This window comes from Rhinopithecus roxellana, chromosome 10 (genome assembly GCF_007565055.1).
Source record: "Rhinopithecus roxellana isolate Shanxi Qingling chromosome 10, ASM756505v1, whole genome shotgun sequence".
Taxonomy (NCBI): Eukaryota; Metazoa; Chordata; class Mammalia; order Primates; family Cercopithecidae; genus Rhinopithecus; species Rhinopithecus roxellana.
The window spans coordinates 82295526-82310025 of record NC_044558.1 but is presented as its reverse complement, the minus strand read 5'-3'; the positions used below and the strand labels follow the sequence as shown (position 1 = coordinate 82310025).

Below are 14500 nucleotides of genomic sequence, written 5' to 3'. Positions count from 1 at the left end.
GCTGCCAATGAAGGCTCTTCTCACCTCAGTGACAGCTTTGGATGCTTACACATTCAATGCAGGGCTCATTCCACACCTCCTGTTGCGAGTGTACAGGACCCTTCCCCAGCCCAAACTCCCTTTAGAAAATAAAGTCTTGGGCTGGGCGCAGTGGCTCAAGCCTGTAATCCCAGCACTTTGGGAGGCCGAGACGGGCGGATCACGAGGTCAGAAGATCGAGACCATCCTGGCTAACATGGTGAAACCCCGTCTCTACTAAAAAATACAAAAAACTAGCTGGGCGAGGTGGCAGGCGCCTGTAGTCCCAGCTACTCGGGAGGCTGAGGCAGGAGAATGGCGTAAACCCGGGAGGCAGAGCTTGCAGTGAGCCAAGATCCGGCCACTGCACTCCAGCCTGGGCCACAGAGCCAGACTCCGTCTCAAAAAAAAAACAAAAAAATAAATAAATAAAAATAAAGTCTCTAGAATGACACCTAAGAAACCAGTAATAGTGGGAAGGGAAATTTGGAGCTGGAGATGAGGGACAGTGGTTCCCATTTGTCTCCTCTCTCATACCTTTGCAACTTTCTGCCACATGCAGGAGGGGACACAGCACCCATTTCCCTAGAGCCTGTTCCTGCTGGCCTTCTGCCTTGTCACAGCTGAGAATTTGCCTGATGCCTGCATCAAAGACAAGTCTCATTTGTCTTTGTCTACTGCTCAGCAAAGCAAATTCTCATTACAGGCATTTAGGGCCTAAGATACAGAGTAAGAATTAAAATCCCTTTGAGAGGCATTGTCAGAGATCACCAGGTGGATTCTCAACACATCCAGTGCAGCCCATTTTTTTCCCTGGCACCAAAGCAGATGATTCTTCCAGTGAGCACCTTATGAAGTAGCTTGAATTTAGGGGCCGCACTTTATGAAAAAGATTCCTCTAGCACCCAGCAAAAGCTCACAGGATAAGCACCTATGAACTGAGAATGGCCTAACCGTGGGGCAATAGGCCAACTCAATAATACTACTTCTGGCGGGGCAGGGTGGCTCACACCTGTAATCCCAGCACTTTGGGAGGCCAAGGCGGGTGGGTCACCTGAGGTCAGGAGTTCAAGACCAGCCTGACCAACATGGTAAAATCCCATCTCTACTAAAAATACAAAAATTAGCTGGGAGTGGTAGCAGGCTCCTATAATCCCAGCTACTCCGGAGGCTAAGGTGGGAGAATCGCTTGAACCTGGGAGGCAGAGATTGCAGTGAGCCAACATCAAGCCACTGCACTCTAGCGTAGGCAACAGAGGGAGACTCCATCTAAAAAAAAACAAATTAAAAAAACTGCTTCTGGTATTTTTTTTTCCTAGCATACACTTACATTTGCTGCTGCATTTAAAATATACCGATAATGCAACTTCACTTTATCCCTACCTCTGACTTAGCAAACATTTTTTCCCCAGCCAACTGTGCCAATGATGTCATCACCAAAATGTTTCTGGGTCAGGTGGGAAAATATACTTTGAACAGGTATCTCCTACCTCTTGTAAAAAGTAAAGTAGAAGTTCCTCTCCAAAGACTTTCTTCCCCATTTAATTTGGAATAAATAGTAACTTCTCTTAGAAGCAAAATTTATTCAAAGACCTGTGCTAACATTCTTAATTATCTGCTAGCCGTGGTAAAGAAATCAATGTACTTTATGTTCTTAGCTCCCACAATTTAGCCTAAATATTTGCCTGGCATGCTTATACTGGTCCAAGCAAGCATTAGGTCATAGCCTGTTCCTCTTCCTTATTTAAAGATGTTTTTACCTTTCTCACCATTCCATAAGTTACTTCCTCCTTCCTTTGTTCTCCTCTGCCTTTCCCTCTTTTAAAAAGTTCTAAGTTGCTCGCCAATCAGGACAAATACAGAAAGTGAGGTCCCGTTCCAGCCAGTGGAAACCAGACACAGCAGCAGGGTGGACGCATCAGGTCATAAATGACCCTGTCTCTTTGTTCGGTGTACTCTCATGGCAAACTGGCGAGCGTACCCTTTCCGCAAGAAGTAAAACTGGCCTTGCTAAGTAAATGAATGTTCAAGTGCTATTTCTTTACGGCACCGGGGAACAAGCATTTCAAACACTTTCATGAGAGATTATTTAAAACAGCACTTCTTTAGATGAGGCATGGTGGCTCACACCTATAATCCTAGTACTCTGAGAGGCTAAGGTGGAAGGATCACTTGAGCCCAGGATCCAACCTAGGCAACATAGTGAGACCTCATCTCTACAAAAGTTTTTTGTTTTTTTTTTTTCACACACCCATTCATTCAATACAAAAAGTATTTTAAAAATTATTCAGGCGTAGTGGCACACGCCTGTAGTTCCAGCCACTAGGGAGGCTGAGGTGGGAGGATTGCTTGAAGGAGGTTGAGGTTATGGTGAGCCAAGATTACATTACTGCACTCCAGCCTGGGTGACAAAACAAGACCCTGTCTCAAAAAAATAAAACCACGTAAGAATTCAAGGAACCCACATTTTAATACAAATTGTTAATGAAAATAAGCTTTATTACATCAAGTAATAAATACATACAAAGATGCAAACAGTTTTAGTCATTTTCTTCCAGATGTTTTTATCAACTTACAATAAATGCGGAACTGAGATCTACTTACAGTCTTAGTATGAAAATGTTCGGGGGTCCTTGTTAGGTTTGGTGGGTTGCTCTTTCTTCTGTATTTATAACTTGTGCATTTTTAAAAATTGACTTTGAAGCACTAATAGTCATGCAAATGCTTAAGCAAAAAAGAAGTTACATTAAGCAGAACCTACACTGTATGGCAAATGGGAACCAGCTACTAAGTAAAGGGTGCTGTCAGTGTGCATTAAAAACAAAATCTCTAGAGTGGTATTAGCTTATGAAAAGGAATAAAGAACACCGTGGGTAACAAATGCATTCAAAAGAGAAGATTCAAGGGAGACAATGGTGTCTTGGAGGCAAACTACAGTTTGCTGTAAGATAACTTTACGTGCATCTTTTAAATCAATGCTAAAAAAACAAAAAAAACCTGGGCAGTTCCTAACTACTTAAAATGCAAATCCTAATTAACAGCAAAATCTTTTCTCAATCTTTGAGACTGTAGGTTCAGAGCCAAGTGAACCATGGGAGGGAAAAACAAACTGTAACCATTTTGAAAACAAGGGTTTCATCTGAACAAGGGAGATGAACTGTAACTTCTCATCTTGTAAAAAGATGGAAATCCTTCAAAACCAACAAGGCAGCTAGGATCTGGCATTCCGTTCCGTTTCTGCTAAGCACTCCCGAACCAGTCCTCTAGCGTGAATGATGCCTGAAAGAAAGGCAGAGACCCGAGATCAGCCAGTGCACAGGACCAGCCAGGAGAGCCCATTCAGGAACAGGAAGAGGATCCATCCTTCCACAGCCTGTCCACAAAACCCTCAGACAGAAAGGGAACTGGGGGAACCTATATCCAAGCAACCCTGAAGGATGCTAACAATCCCATCCCCCTAAAGCCCTTCCCTCCTCACCACAACTCTTCACATCTCTCTCAACATTTTTTCCTGCATTCAAGGTGGCACCAGCAAGCTGTCCTTCCATGACACTGTTGGATGAAAGACGTGTCTCCACCCAAATTCTTTTGCTTGACCCACTGTTGAGATTTTTCTCTGGCTTCTTCAGTCTGAATTCTAGAAAGGGCTTGACCAGTGTAGGTAAGCAAGAGAATGGCTCCAGCTACACACGTGAGGGCGCAGAGGACTGACTGCTGCCCATGCAGGACCCTGGGTCCACGGGGACATCCCCACAAGACTCTGCAGCTACGTTCTGCCCCATGAATCTTCCCCAGTCTTTTGTCTCTATGGTTTGGTGGTTACCTTTTTTTTTCTGCCTCTACTGACCTTCATGAAATACGATCTTTTAATAGACACTAAGGATTCTGTTCCTTCTAATCCATGACTCCCAGAGGCCACTGGGAATGACATCCCACATCATTGCCCCACAAATCTTAGAATCTAACTCAGAGCCTTGAAGAATGTTTTCTGTGAGGACCAGACAGCAAATATTTTGGGCTCTGCAGGCTACACAGTCTCTGTCACAACTACTACACTCAAATGTTTTTTGAGACAGCATCTTGCTGTCACCCAGGATGGAGTGCAGTGGCCACAATCACAGTTCACCGCAGCCTCAACCTCCCAGGATCAGATCACCTGATCACCTCCCACCTCAGCCTCTGGAGAAGCTGGGACTATAGGCACATACCACCATGCCTGGCTGTTTTATTATTATTTGTAGAGATGGGAGTCTCACTATGTTGCTCAGGCTGAACTCGAGCTCCTGGATTCAGCCTCCCAAACTGCTGGATTACAGGCGTGCACCACCACACCTAGCCCCACAAACCTTTATTTATATAGAACACTGAAGTCTGAATTTCACATAACTTTCACACGTCCCAAAATCATTTTTTTTTTCAACCGTTAAGAACAATGCCTGTCACGGTGGCTCACACCTGTAATCCCAGCACTTTCAGAGGCAAGGGCGGGTTAGCCACTTGAGGTCAGGAGTTTTGAGACCAGCCTGGCCAACATGGTAAAACCCCATCTCTACTGAAAATACAAAAATTAGCTGGGCGTGATTGTGGGCACCTATAATCCCAGCTACTCAGGACGCTGAGGCAGGAGAATTGCTTGAACCCAGGAGAAAGGGGTTGCAGTGAGCCAAGATCGCACCACTGCATTCCAGCCTGGGTGACAGAGCGAGACTCTGTCTCAAAAAAAAAAGAAAAAAACACTATTCTTGGCTCTTGGCTCATGGGCTGCAGTTGCCAACGAACCTACAATGCTCCTATGCTCCTAACTCCCTGGCCCCTCTATGACATGTTTTCACCCTGCTGTGACATGAGCTTGGTCAGCTGGGGCTTGGCTGTTGGCCAAGGGGTGGCACTGGGTCTTCCTTGTTACTGCAAGACTGGCAGCTTGTACGCATTTGCTGACCTGAAGCAGTGCCTTTTATGGGTAACTGCAAATCCCCTGTTGGACTTTGGGACCCAGCGTCTTCCCAGGAATTTCCATTCGGGTAACCAGCACCCCTGCTACCAGAGAGCGGCCCTAGGACCACCCAACTCTCTGGGCGAGACCAGGGTTGGGCTCTGCATCCCTTCCCTAGGCCCTCTTCAATCACATCCTCTAACCCTGCTGGTCCCAACCTAGCTTTGAGATCCGTCAACCTCTTCACAAAGGTTGCATGAACTCCAGAGCAACCCCGCTCCTGGCAGCAGCCTGTCCTCAACTGGCCCTCGTGTCACTGGGGTCATGACTTCAACTACAGCCCCCATTTATCCTACAGATTTACAACCAAAGAATGTTCCTCTCCCAGGCCAGGCATGGTGGCTCACGCCTGTAATTCCAGCACTTTGGGAGGCCGAGGTGGGTAGATCACAAGGTCAAGAAATTGAGACCATCCTGGCCAACCAACATGGTGAAACCTGGTCTCTACTAAAAATACAAAAACTAGCTGGGCATAGTGGCGCACGTCTGTAGTCCCAGCTACTTGGGAGGCTGAGGCAGGAGAATCGCTTGAACCCGGGAGGTGGAGGTTGCAGTGAGCCAAGATTGCGCCACTGCACTCCAGCCTGGGTGACAGAGCAAGACTCCGTCTCAAAAAAAAAAAAAAAGAAAAAAATGTTCCCCTCCCAGGTCGCTTCTCCAGCCTTTTTAAGAACCCCAAGTTGGCTGGGCACGGTGGCTCAAGCCTGTAATCCCAGCACTTTGGGAGGCCGAGACGGGTGGATCACAAGGTCAGGAGATCAAGACCATCCTGGCTAACACGGTGAAACCCCGTCTCTACTAAAAAATACAAAAATCTAGCCGGGCGAGGTGGCGGACGCCTGTAGTCCCAGCTACTCGGGAGGCTGAGGCAGGAGAATGGCGTGAACCCGGGAGGTGGAGCTTGTAGTGAGCTGAGATCCGGCCACTGCACTCCAGCCTGGGCGACAGAACAAGACTCTGTCTCAAAAAAAAAAAAAAAAAAAAAGAACCCCAAGTCCCGGGCCAGGCACAGTGGCTCACGCCTGTAATGCCAGCACTTTGAGTGGCCAAGGCAGGTGGATCACCTGAGGTTGGGAGTTCAAGACCAGCCTGACAACATGGAGAAACCCCGTCTCTACTGAAAATACAAAAAATTAGCTGGGCCTGGTGGCACATGCCTGTAATCCCAGCTACTTAGTAGGCTGAGGCAGGAGAATCGCTTGAACCCGGGCAGAGGTTGTGGTGAGCCAAGATTGCACCATTGCACTGCAGCCTGGGCAACAAGAGTAAAACTCTGTCTCCCAAAAAAAAAAAAAAAAAGCACCAGTCTCCCCTCATCTTGAATGAGTTCATGGGCTATGGCTCCGCTGCACTATTGCCTTCTAAAATAGAAATCCTGCTCTCCCTCCATTCCCTTTTTATTTCAGGAGATAGCAATCTATTTAACCTCCTTTCAAAATCAGCCGGGCAGTCACACCTTAACATGAGTTTCCTTGTGCTCTGTCATCTCCTGCCTGCCCTCCCTCTCCAGTCATTAAAGAACAAAGTGCTCTCAGCCTCCCCGCCCAGACCCACACACTTCCTTGGGTCTCGCTCCAAAGAGGTGACAGCAGAGGGCAGTGCAGGCACCAAAGAATCCTGAGCTTGGCTTCCCTAGGACCAGTGTCTGCCAACAGGAGCAGACCAGGCAGGAGGCAGGAGGGAGAGCGGTGGCAGCCAGGACGGGGGGGGCGGGGGCAGGGGGGTAGTTTGAACACACCCTTGAAAGCCAGCAGACCCCCTGGCAGCACACAGGGCAAGAAGGGCTCCCTGGCTGGGCTGCCCTTCCCGGAAGACCCCTCTGAAGGCATCCGGTCCCCAGGCCCCTCGCCACCAGACCCACCACCCACCTGAGGCCTCCACAGCAGACAGCAACTCTGTGGCAAGACAGGAGCTCCGATGAATGAGCCCCATCCCCAGCCCGGCCTCCCACGTTTTCCCTAAAAGTCTTTCCAGAGTTAAAGGCCTAGCACTGTGGTCACCGGCAGGGCAGAGGGGCCCGGCTTACCGCGTTTCAGTCTCTCCATGGCACTCTTGCTCCCCGCATACGTGGGTCTGATCTCCTTCCCCAGCTCTTCAATGATGGCCAGTAGCTCCGCGTATTTGCTTTGGGGTACTTGGCTGTTCCCAGTTCCCTAGAATCAGAAAGAAATTGGTTCAACAAAATTAGCTGGGCATGGTGGTGGGCGCCTGTAGTCCCAGTTACTCAGGAGGCTGAGACAGGAGAACTGCTTGGACTGGACCCACGAGGCAGAGGTTGCAGTGAGCCAAGATCGCTCCACTGTACTCCAGCCTTGGGCGACAGAGCAAGACTCCATCTCAACATCTCAAAAAAAAAAAAAAAGGGTTCAGCAGCCTGACCCCAAGGCCACAGGCAGGTGGGTGGAGAGGTCCCTGGGCCGGTCAGAGGAGGGAACGCAGTCCAGCCTTAGACTCTTGGGGTAGCCACCTCAGCTGGGCCAAGGCACGTCCCATTCATTCTAGGGGACAACTACAGGTTAGGGGGATGGTCCTCACCCTCCTATCCTCACACACTCAGGAAGACCACCCAGTCGCCTCCAGGAAGCAAGTGTATCATCTCCAATGAACAAAACAGGGGAACCAGCTCATCTTGGCACAAAAGAGTCCAAACAGCATTTCCCAGGATGCAGATGAGTAGGAGGGCACATCCCAGGTGCTGAGCCTCCAAGCCAGTGGGGAGACAGAGGCCACACCTGGGCCACCAGGACCACAGCCATCAGCCATGGCCCCACCAGAGCCTGAAATGCATTCCCTTCTCTCATCCTCCCACCAACAGGGCCCACCCCCAAGAAAACCTTTCCTCCCACCACCACTGGGAGCCCCACAGCAAGCACCCCGATCAGCGAGGCTGGGCTCCTGGCAAGCCCGCAAGCCCAGACCACCTCCCCTTGGCTGCCTCCTCCCAGAGCTGCACCAGCTCCCTGGGCAAGGTCCTCGCCTCCTCCCTCCTCCACCGCCGCCTCTGTCCCCTGGGCTTGCACTCTGTCCTCCTGTCCTCATCTTGGTCCAGCTGCTCTGCCTCCCCACGGCACTGCCTCCAGGCCTCACGGGCCTCCCGCCTGTCCTGGCGCCGCCGTCGCATGGCCAGAATGTGGCACTGCCACTCCCGGCTGCGCCTCTGCCTGGCCTCCCGCAGCCACCGCTTCTTCAGCTGGTCCCGCTCACGGGCCCGCACCTGCTTCTCCTCCTGGGGCAGGACGGCCTGGCGGGGCATGGCCAGGGAGCCGCCCACTCAGCAAGGAACAGGCTCCGTGGCAACCTCAGAACACTGGCACTGGGGCCCAGCCAGGGAGAGCATCTTCCCACTGGGACCTTCGACAGGACGGCTCATCCCTTGGAGATGTGGGGTGCAGCTGACATAGTGGCTACCCCATTCCTGCTGTTCCCCAGCCTGGGCTGGGGGTACTAGGATCACCCTTGGGCTGATGAGGAGGCCAGGTCTTGGGCAGTTACCAAGTGGAGGTCACAGTCTGGAAAGTGGTGGAACCAGGGAGCGGCCTCGCCTGGGCCACACTCTCAAACACTGGCCCTCGACAAGAGGCAACTTGGCTCTCGAGACAAGGCCACCTCCTCTCTGCTGGGCCCACGCCCATGGAAAGCAAGTGGGAACCGGCCGTCTTCTGTCCCAGCTTGGAGAGCCAGGGTCAAGGTCAGGCCTCACTTGCCCAGGAAAGAGGAGTGAGGAGACCCATCAGAGGAGCGCGTGGGGTGGGGGCCTCAGCACAGCTCAGGCTGCTTAGCCCCTTCCTGGTGCTCTCCTGTCCGCTCCACCTCACACGTCCCCGGGAAGCACAGTCCCCAGTGCCCTCCATTCTTTTTTTTTTTTTTTTTTGAGACGGAGTCTCGCTCTGTCGCCCAGGCTGGAGTGCAGTGGCCAGATCTCAGCTCACTGCAAGCTCCGCCTCCCAGGTTTACGCCATTCTCCTGCCTCAGCCTCCCGAGTAGCTGGGACTACAGGCGCCCGCCACCTCGCCCGGCTAGTTTTTTTGTATTTTTTTAGTAGAGACGGGGTTTCACCGTGTTAGCCAGGATGGTCTCGATCTCCTGACCTCGTGATTCGCCCGTCTCGGCCTCCCAAAGTGCTGGGATTACAGGCTTGAGCCACCGTGCCCGGCCCCCTCCATTCTGATGTGTTCTGAGCTGGAGCCCAGTCAGGGCCTTGGGCTGAGAAAGCTCCGTCCCATACTTTCTGCTCCTTCGTCTCTTCCACCAGCTTCTCTCCTCTGATGGTGGGGAGCATGTCTCCCCCGCAGCCCTCCCACCATGCCATCACCCCCATTGCCATACCTGGGTGTAGCCTAGGGATGGTGGCCCGTAGTCACTGAGCAGCTGGCGGTACTGTGAAGACGCCATGCTGGTGGAAGGAGAGTGGACACTCCCAGCTGTGGGGTGGGGAGAGAGAGGCCAGGAGTCAGCTCAGCCAGTTGTACCAAGGCAAGGACTCCAGGTCCTGCAATGGCCCTTGCCCAGGACCCACACCACCAACTATAGCAGGATAGAGAACCCTGCTCTCCACCTCCAGTTTGACCAGCGTAGAAGACGGATAATGAAATGTAGCTACAAGGCACTCGGCCATCCCCAGCTCTGCAGCAGCTGCTGGTCCTCACACAGCTCCGTCCCGTCCAACCAGAACCATCCAAGCAGCAGGGCTGCTCCCAAAGATAAAATTACTGCCACTCCTGGCCTCATCCCTGCCCATCCCCTCTCCCTGTGTCCTAGTCCCCAGAGGCTGAGAACCTAGAGGCCACATCACACCACAAGAGCCCACTGCCATGGAGGCTGGTCCAAACCAGGCTGAGCTTCCAAGCCTTTTTGCTCCTATGTGCCCAAATCTCAGCTGTGCTCAATGACGGGGAAGATGGGAAGGCCTTAGAGCATTTGAGACCCAACCCTGGCTGGAGACAGGCATGCTGGACATAAAATTAGGAATCTAGAGAACACCACGGCCTCTGTGTGCCCCAGATAAAGCCCCTCAACCTCTCTGTGCCTATCTCCCCCTCCCCAAAGAGGGGACCAGACTCTTGGCAGTCTATGCCCCAAGGGCTCTGCATTCCAAGAGAGGAGGGTTGAGGCCCCACATATGAGATGCAACACTGGGGCCTGTCCACGGCTGCAGTCAGTGACCAAGCAGGGCCCAGCCCAGAACGCTGCCTCCTGGATCTGGGAGGGGAGTCTGTGGCTGGGAGCACGCGGACCCGCAATGGCGTCCCAGTGGCCATTAGCGGGTAAAGGATATCCTGCAGAATGACAAACAGCGGTAACCATGGAGAATTTACCTAGTCCTCCTCGGCAGCTGCCCGCCTGCCGCCCCCAGAGCCACACGGTCTCTCTCTCACACACACAGCGGGCGCTGCAGACTTGGCCTCGGGGACGGACAGCTGGTGCCAGGCTGGCCAAACCCACCAGCTGCTCGCTTGGTGTGGGTGAGGGGAGGGGCAGAGGAGGAAGGAAGTTCAGGGCCTCAGGCTGGGGGAGCCGGGAGGAGCCCTGGAGAACCCTGGCTCCAGGCCCCTCTATTTAGAGACATGGACCTGAGGGAGTTGCCCCAGGGCACACAGCATAGCACCTGCCCCTCCATGCAGGGAGCCAGCTACCTCAGCACCTGCCCCTCCGTCCGGGAGCGTCTGGGAGCGGGGACAGTCCCGAGTTGTCTCCCTGAGTCTCAGGCCAGCCCTGGATGCCGCCACTGCAGCCCAGGGTTATGCTCCAGCTTGGGCTGGACCTGGAAACGTGGACTTGGATCCTGAACTGGGCAGAGCACCGTGCCACTCCGAGCCTCAGTTTCCACGCCTCCCACGGGGATGACGAGACACGTGTGCTACAGGGACGGGCTGCTTGGGATGGGGAAGCACTACGCCCACGATATCCGGCACGTCCACGGCCACTGCAGGAATTGGGCAGGGCGATGTCCCCCAGCGCCCCCTCACATCAGCCAAACCCCAGTTTCCTGAGCTTCCGATGTGGCAGCAAGCGTGGCATGGGGAACACAGGCTCTGCTGGCAGAGACCTGGGTTTCGATCCTGGTAGCTACACCTCTCTGGCCTCGAGGGCCAGTCTCTGGGAGGAACCATCAAGCACAGCACCCTGGGCGTTTGCAAGATCCCAGCACCCTGGCAGGAGGGGCGCTAGCCACTTCCCACGCACCCCCGAATCAACTTGGTGTGCCCGCGTCCTCTTCCCCAACTGCTTTGCCCACTGCTCCTCACCTCATTTTCTGTCCTCCCCACTGGACTTGGCGCCAGCCCCAGCTGTGCCACTCCTGGCTGTGTGACCTCAGACAGGCCCCCAGCCCTCCAGTCCTCAGTTTCTCCATTTGTTAGAGGCAGTGCTTCCCAAGAGAAAGTCTACGGGCTCCAGACCCTACTATTTGATGATACTGGGGTTAGGTTTTGCGGGGCTGAGAGGAAGGAGGAATGAGAAATTGTCCCATTTTGGCTGGGGGGACGAGGAGCAATAGCTCGGTGACTCCAATGCTCTGTCCAGGCCAGTCCCTTGTTCAGGGTTGGGTAGGGGGTGTCTAGTCCTGGAGAGAGATGGCGGAAATGCCCCGAGTTCCACTCATGGTCACTCCTTCCTGCAGACACAGGGACCGGGACACAGGGACCACGTCAGCGCAGGCCGTCTCGGCGCATCTCAGACAATGAGCGCAGTGTGCAGGAGCGAGAGGTTGGCAGAGGCCAGGAAGCTCCTGGGGCCAGGCGCGGCTCCCCGCCCCCACGCCAGACAAAGAGCGCCGGGGCCTGGGGAGCTGGCGGCCTTCCCGCCACTTGGGGCGCCTGGGGGGCTCTGGGGCGGGGGAGGCGGGGGCTTTGTCTAACTCCGCCACTGCCACCACCGGCCAGGCCGCGGCTTGGCAACCCGTGAGCAGGAGGCAGGGCTGCAGGGCGTGAAGGATGATGACAAGGAAGCCGGAGGAGCAGCGGCGGCAGCGGAGAGTCCATCTTGGATGCAAATGGCAGGAGGGGAGCTGAGGTTCTGCAAAAGGGTCCATGGGAGAGAGGGGAGAGGGAGGGGCACCAAAAAGCCCAGATCTGGGGATCTCGGCACTTCTGAAATTCTCCACAGGAGAAAGAGAAGAAAAGCTGAATACAGGTGCAGCCAGCTCAGAACAGGACTTCAGGGGTCTTCGTGAGTGCCGCTGTCCCTGTGACCCCAAACCCCGAAGGTCCCAGTTTAGGGCCCCGGCCCCAATGACACCAGGGCAAGCCTGAGCTGTCAGCCTTGCCCAGGCTGGCAACACCAGCCCCTGCCCTCCCCACAGGCCAGAGGAAGAACGCTGCTGGCAGTCCTACCTGGCAACAAAGCCCGTCTTTGTAAGGTCTGCGGACCCCAGAGGAGGTGAGAATGTTTGAGAAGAAAACAGTGGCTGTTTGCTCTTTGGGACTCCGAGCCCACAAGTGAGCAATTCAACTCTCCCTCAGCACCCTGACGCTTAACCCTTTCCTGCCCCTACACCTCAGTGTCCAAGGTTTTTTTAAGTATCGTTTTTATGGGTCCTACTTCGGATGTGGGAGGTTTATGAAGTCAACGTTTGCAAACAAGGCCCAAAACTCGAGCAGGAGAGCCAGCATGGCACCGATGACCAACGGGGCCACTCCTTTCCCTCCGAGTCCTTCCACCCACCACGCCCCGCAACACAACCGCCTTTTGGGAAGTCTGTTTCCGACCAAGTGTCAGAAAAGAGGGGCCCCAGTGAGGTCACAAAGCCCGGCACCTACCAATCCCTCAACGTTGCGCCCACTCCCCATGGCTCCCTCGGTCCCCTGGGCTCAGCCCGAAGCTACCTGACAACTTCTGGAGGAGTTTCCTGGGAGCGCCCGGCTGCCGCCGCAGCCCCAGGAAGGTCGAGGGGAGCCCCTCCCGGCTTCTGCATCGAGGGCCTTCCCGGGTCAGCCCTGGGGGCTCCCAGATGGGGCGTCCGCGTGACCCGCTGCCCCCACGCCCGCGCGCGGGCCCTAGCAGCCCCAGGGCTGCAACAACTTCGTTCACTACGCGCACACCTTACGGGGATCCCCGCGTGACCGCATGGGGCAGCCCCTGCTCCCACGCGCCCGGCCGAGGCCCCCCGGCCTCCGAGTCCGCTGCCCACCGGCGACCCCATCCAGGTCCCAGTCCCGGCGGCCCCGCGACCTCAGGGCCCGCGGCAGCCCCGCAGCCCTCCTCCCGCGCCGGCCCGCGCGGGGCCGGGCCCTGCCCGCAGCGTCCCCCGCCCGGGCCGCTCCACGACCCAGCTCCCCAGGGCGGCGGGGCCCCGCAACCCGCTCCACGCTCCCGGCGCGGCCCGGGCCGCTCCCGACTCCCGCCGGCAGGGGCCCTCGCCGAGCCGCCCAGAAGCGGGAGGAAAAAGGAGACGAGAACAAGCCTCCCCCGCCCTCGCCCTCGCCCGCCGCGCTCCCTGCGATCCGCAGCCGCCGGCGCGGGGGTCACCCCAGGCCGCCCGCCCCGCACCCCCAGCCGAGGCCCTCGGCGTGCGGGGCGCACCAGCGAACTTTGGCGGCGCGGGCTCGGGAATCATGGCGGCGGCAGCGCTGCCCCGGGCCGGGACCCTAAGCCCCACGCCCCCGGCCTCAGCAGGCGCCCACGGCATCCCCGGGCCGGGGCTGGGCGCGCGGACCCCCAACTTGGCGGCGCTCGGGGCGCGTCGCACGCGGCTCACTCACCAGCATTGAGGGCGGCGGCGGGCATGTGCGCGGCCAAGTTCGGTTTGTAAGACATCCCCCCGGGCGGCGGGCGCGCCGGGCGCAGCGGGGCCAGGCCGCGAGGGCGGCGGCGGCGGCGGCGAGGCCGGGCGGCAGCGCGGCAGCCCCGCGCCCGTCCGAGCGCCCGCCGAGCGCCCGCGCACTTTTTGTTGTCGGCGGCTCGGGCCGCGCCGGCAAATATGGCCGTCCGCGCCCTGCCGCCGCCGCAGTCTCACCCAGGCCCCGGGCGCGGCGCAGGGGCGGCCGCAAACTTTCCGCGGAGCCGGCGGGGCGGCCGGGGCCGGGAGGGGGCGGCCCGGCGTCAGGGGGCGGCTCCGCCTGCGGCCGCGCCCCGCGCCTCCGGGTGCGCTCGGCGCCCGCAACTTGCCAAAGTTTGGGGTCTGGGGTCCAGGCGGCGCCTGAGGCCCGCGCGCGTCCGGGCGGCTGCCCCGCGCCGGGCGCTCCAGGGGTGCGCTGGGGGCCGCCCCCGCGGCAACTGCAGGAGGCCAGGGCGGCCGGGATCCGAGGAGCACTTTCTTCCCCTTGATGGTGGGGGCAGGGATGGAAAATTACCTGGAGAAAATGGTGGCGAGTGGTGTTTTTAAGCACGTAGATCATTCCAGACGCCCAGGTCTGGCCAAGCCCCAGGATTCGAATAACTGATGCTTGACATTGATTTCAAATAAATTTCATGTCTCTGTCTGTATGAAGTGGTTTTTAACCCTTTGGGGATCCAAGACTCCTGTGAGACTGACAAAAGCTAGAGGCCTTC

General features: G+C 56.1%; 1 protein-coding gene across 2 annotated transcripts; it reads right to left on the bottom strand.

The window, feature by feature from the left end:
- Positions 1-2469: 2469 nt before the first annotated feature.
- CDK2AP1 (cyclin dependent kinase 2 associated protein 1) lies at positions 2470-14285 on the bottom strand. 2 transcript variants are annotated; one of them, XM_010368384.2, is made up of 4 exons: positions 10327-10437; positions 9338-9432; positions 7038-7164; positions 2470-3297 (listed from the first exon to the last, which is right to left on the bottom strand). In XM_010368384.2, exons 2-4 carry the CDS (start codon positions 9401-9403, stop codon positions 3230-3232), a joined length of 261 nt encoding a protein of 86 aa, XP_010366686.1. In that variant the 5' UTR covers positions 9404-9432; positions 10327-10437; the 3' UTR covers positions 2470-3229. The 2 variants fall into 2 exon arrangements, with proteins under 2 accessions (XP_010366686.1, XP_030794889.1); XM_030939029.1 differs by lacking the exon at positions 10327-10437 and adding an exon at positions 13711-14285 and having other exon boundaries at positions 2472-3297.
- Positions 14286-14500: the final 215 nt, after the last annotated feature.

Excerpts from the sequence above, each read along its gene's own strand:
- CDK2AP1 (XM_030939029.1), bottom strand. The coding sequence starts at position 13,765 with ATGTCTTACAAACCGAACTTGGCCGCGCACATGCCCGCCGCCGCCCTC. Across the intron at positions 7,165-9,337 it reads CATCCCTAGGCTACACCCAG|GGAACTGGGAACAGCCAAGT; the intron begins GTATGGCAATGG and ends TTCTGATTCTAG. Across the intron at positions 3,298-7,037 it reads CATGGAGAGACTGAAACGCG|GCATCATTCACGCTAGAGGA; the intron begins GTAAGCCGGGCC and ends CCTTTCTTTCAG.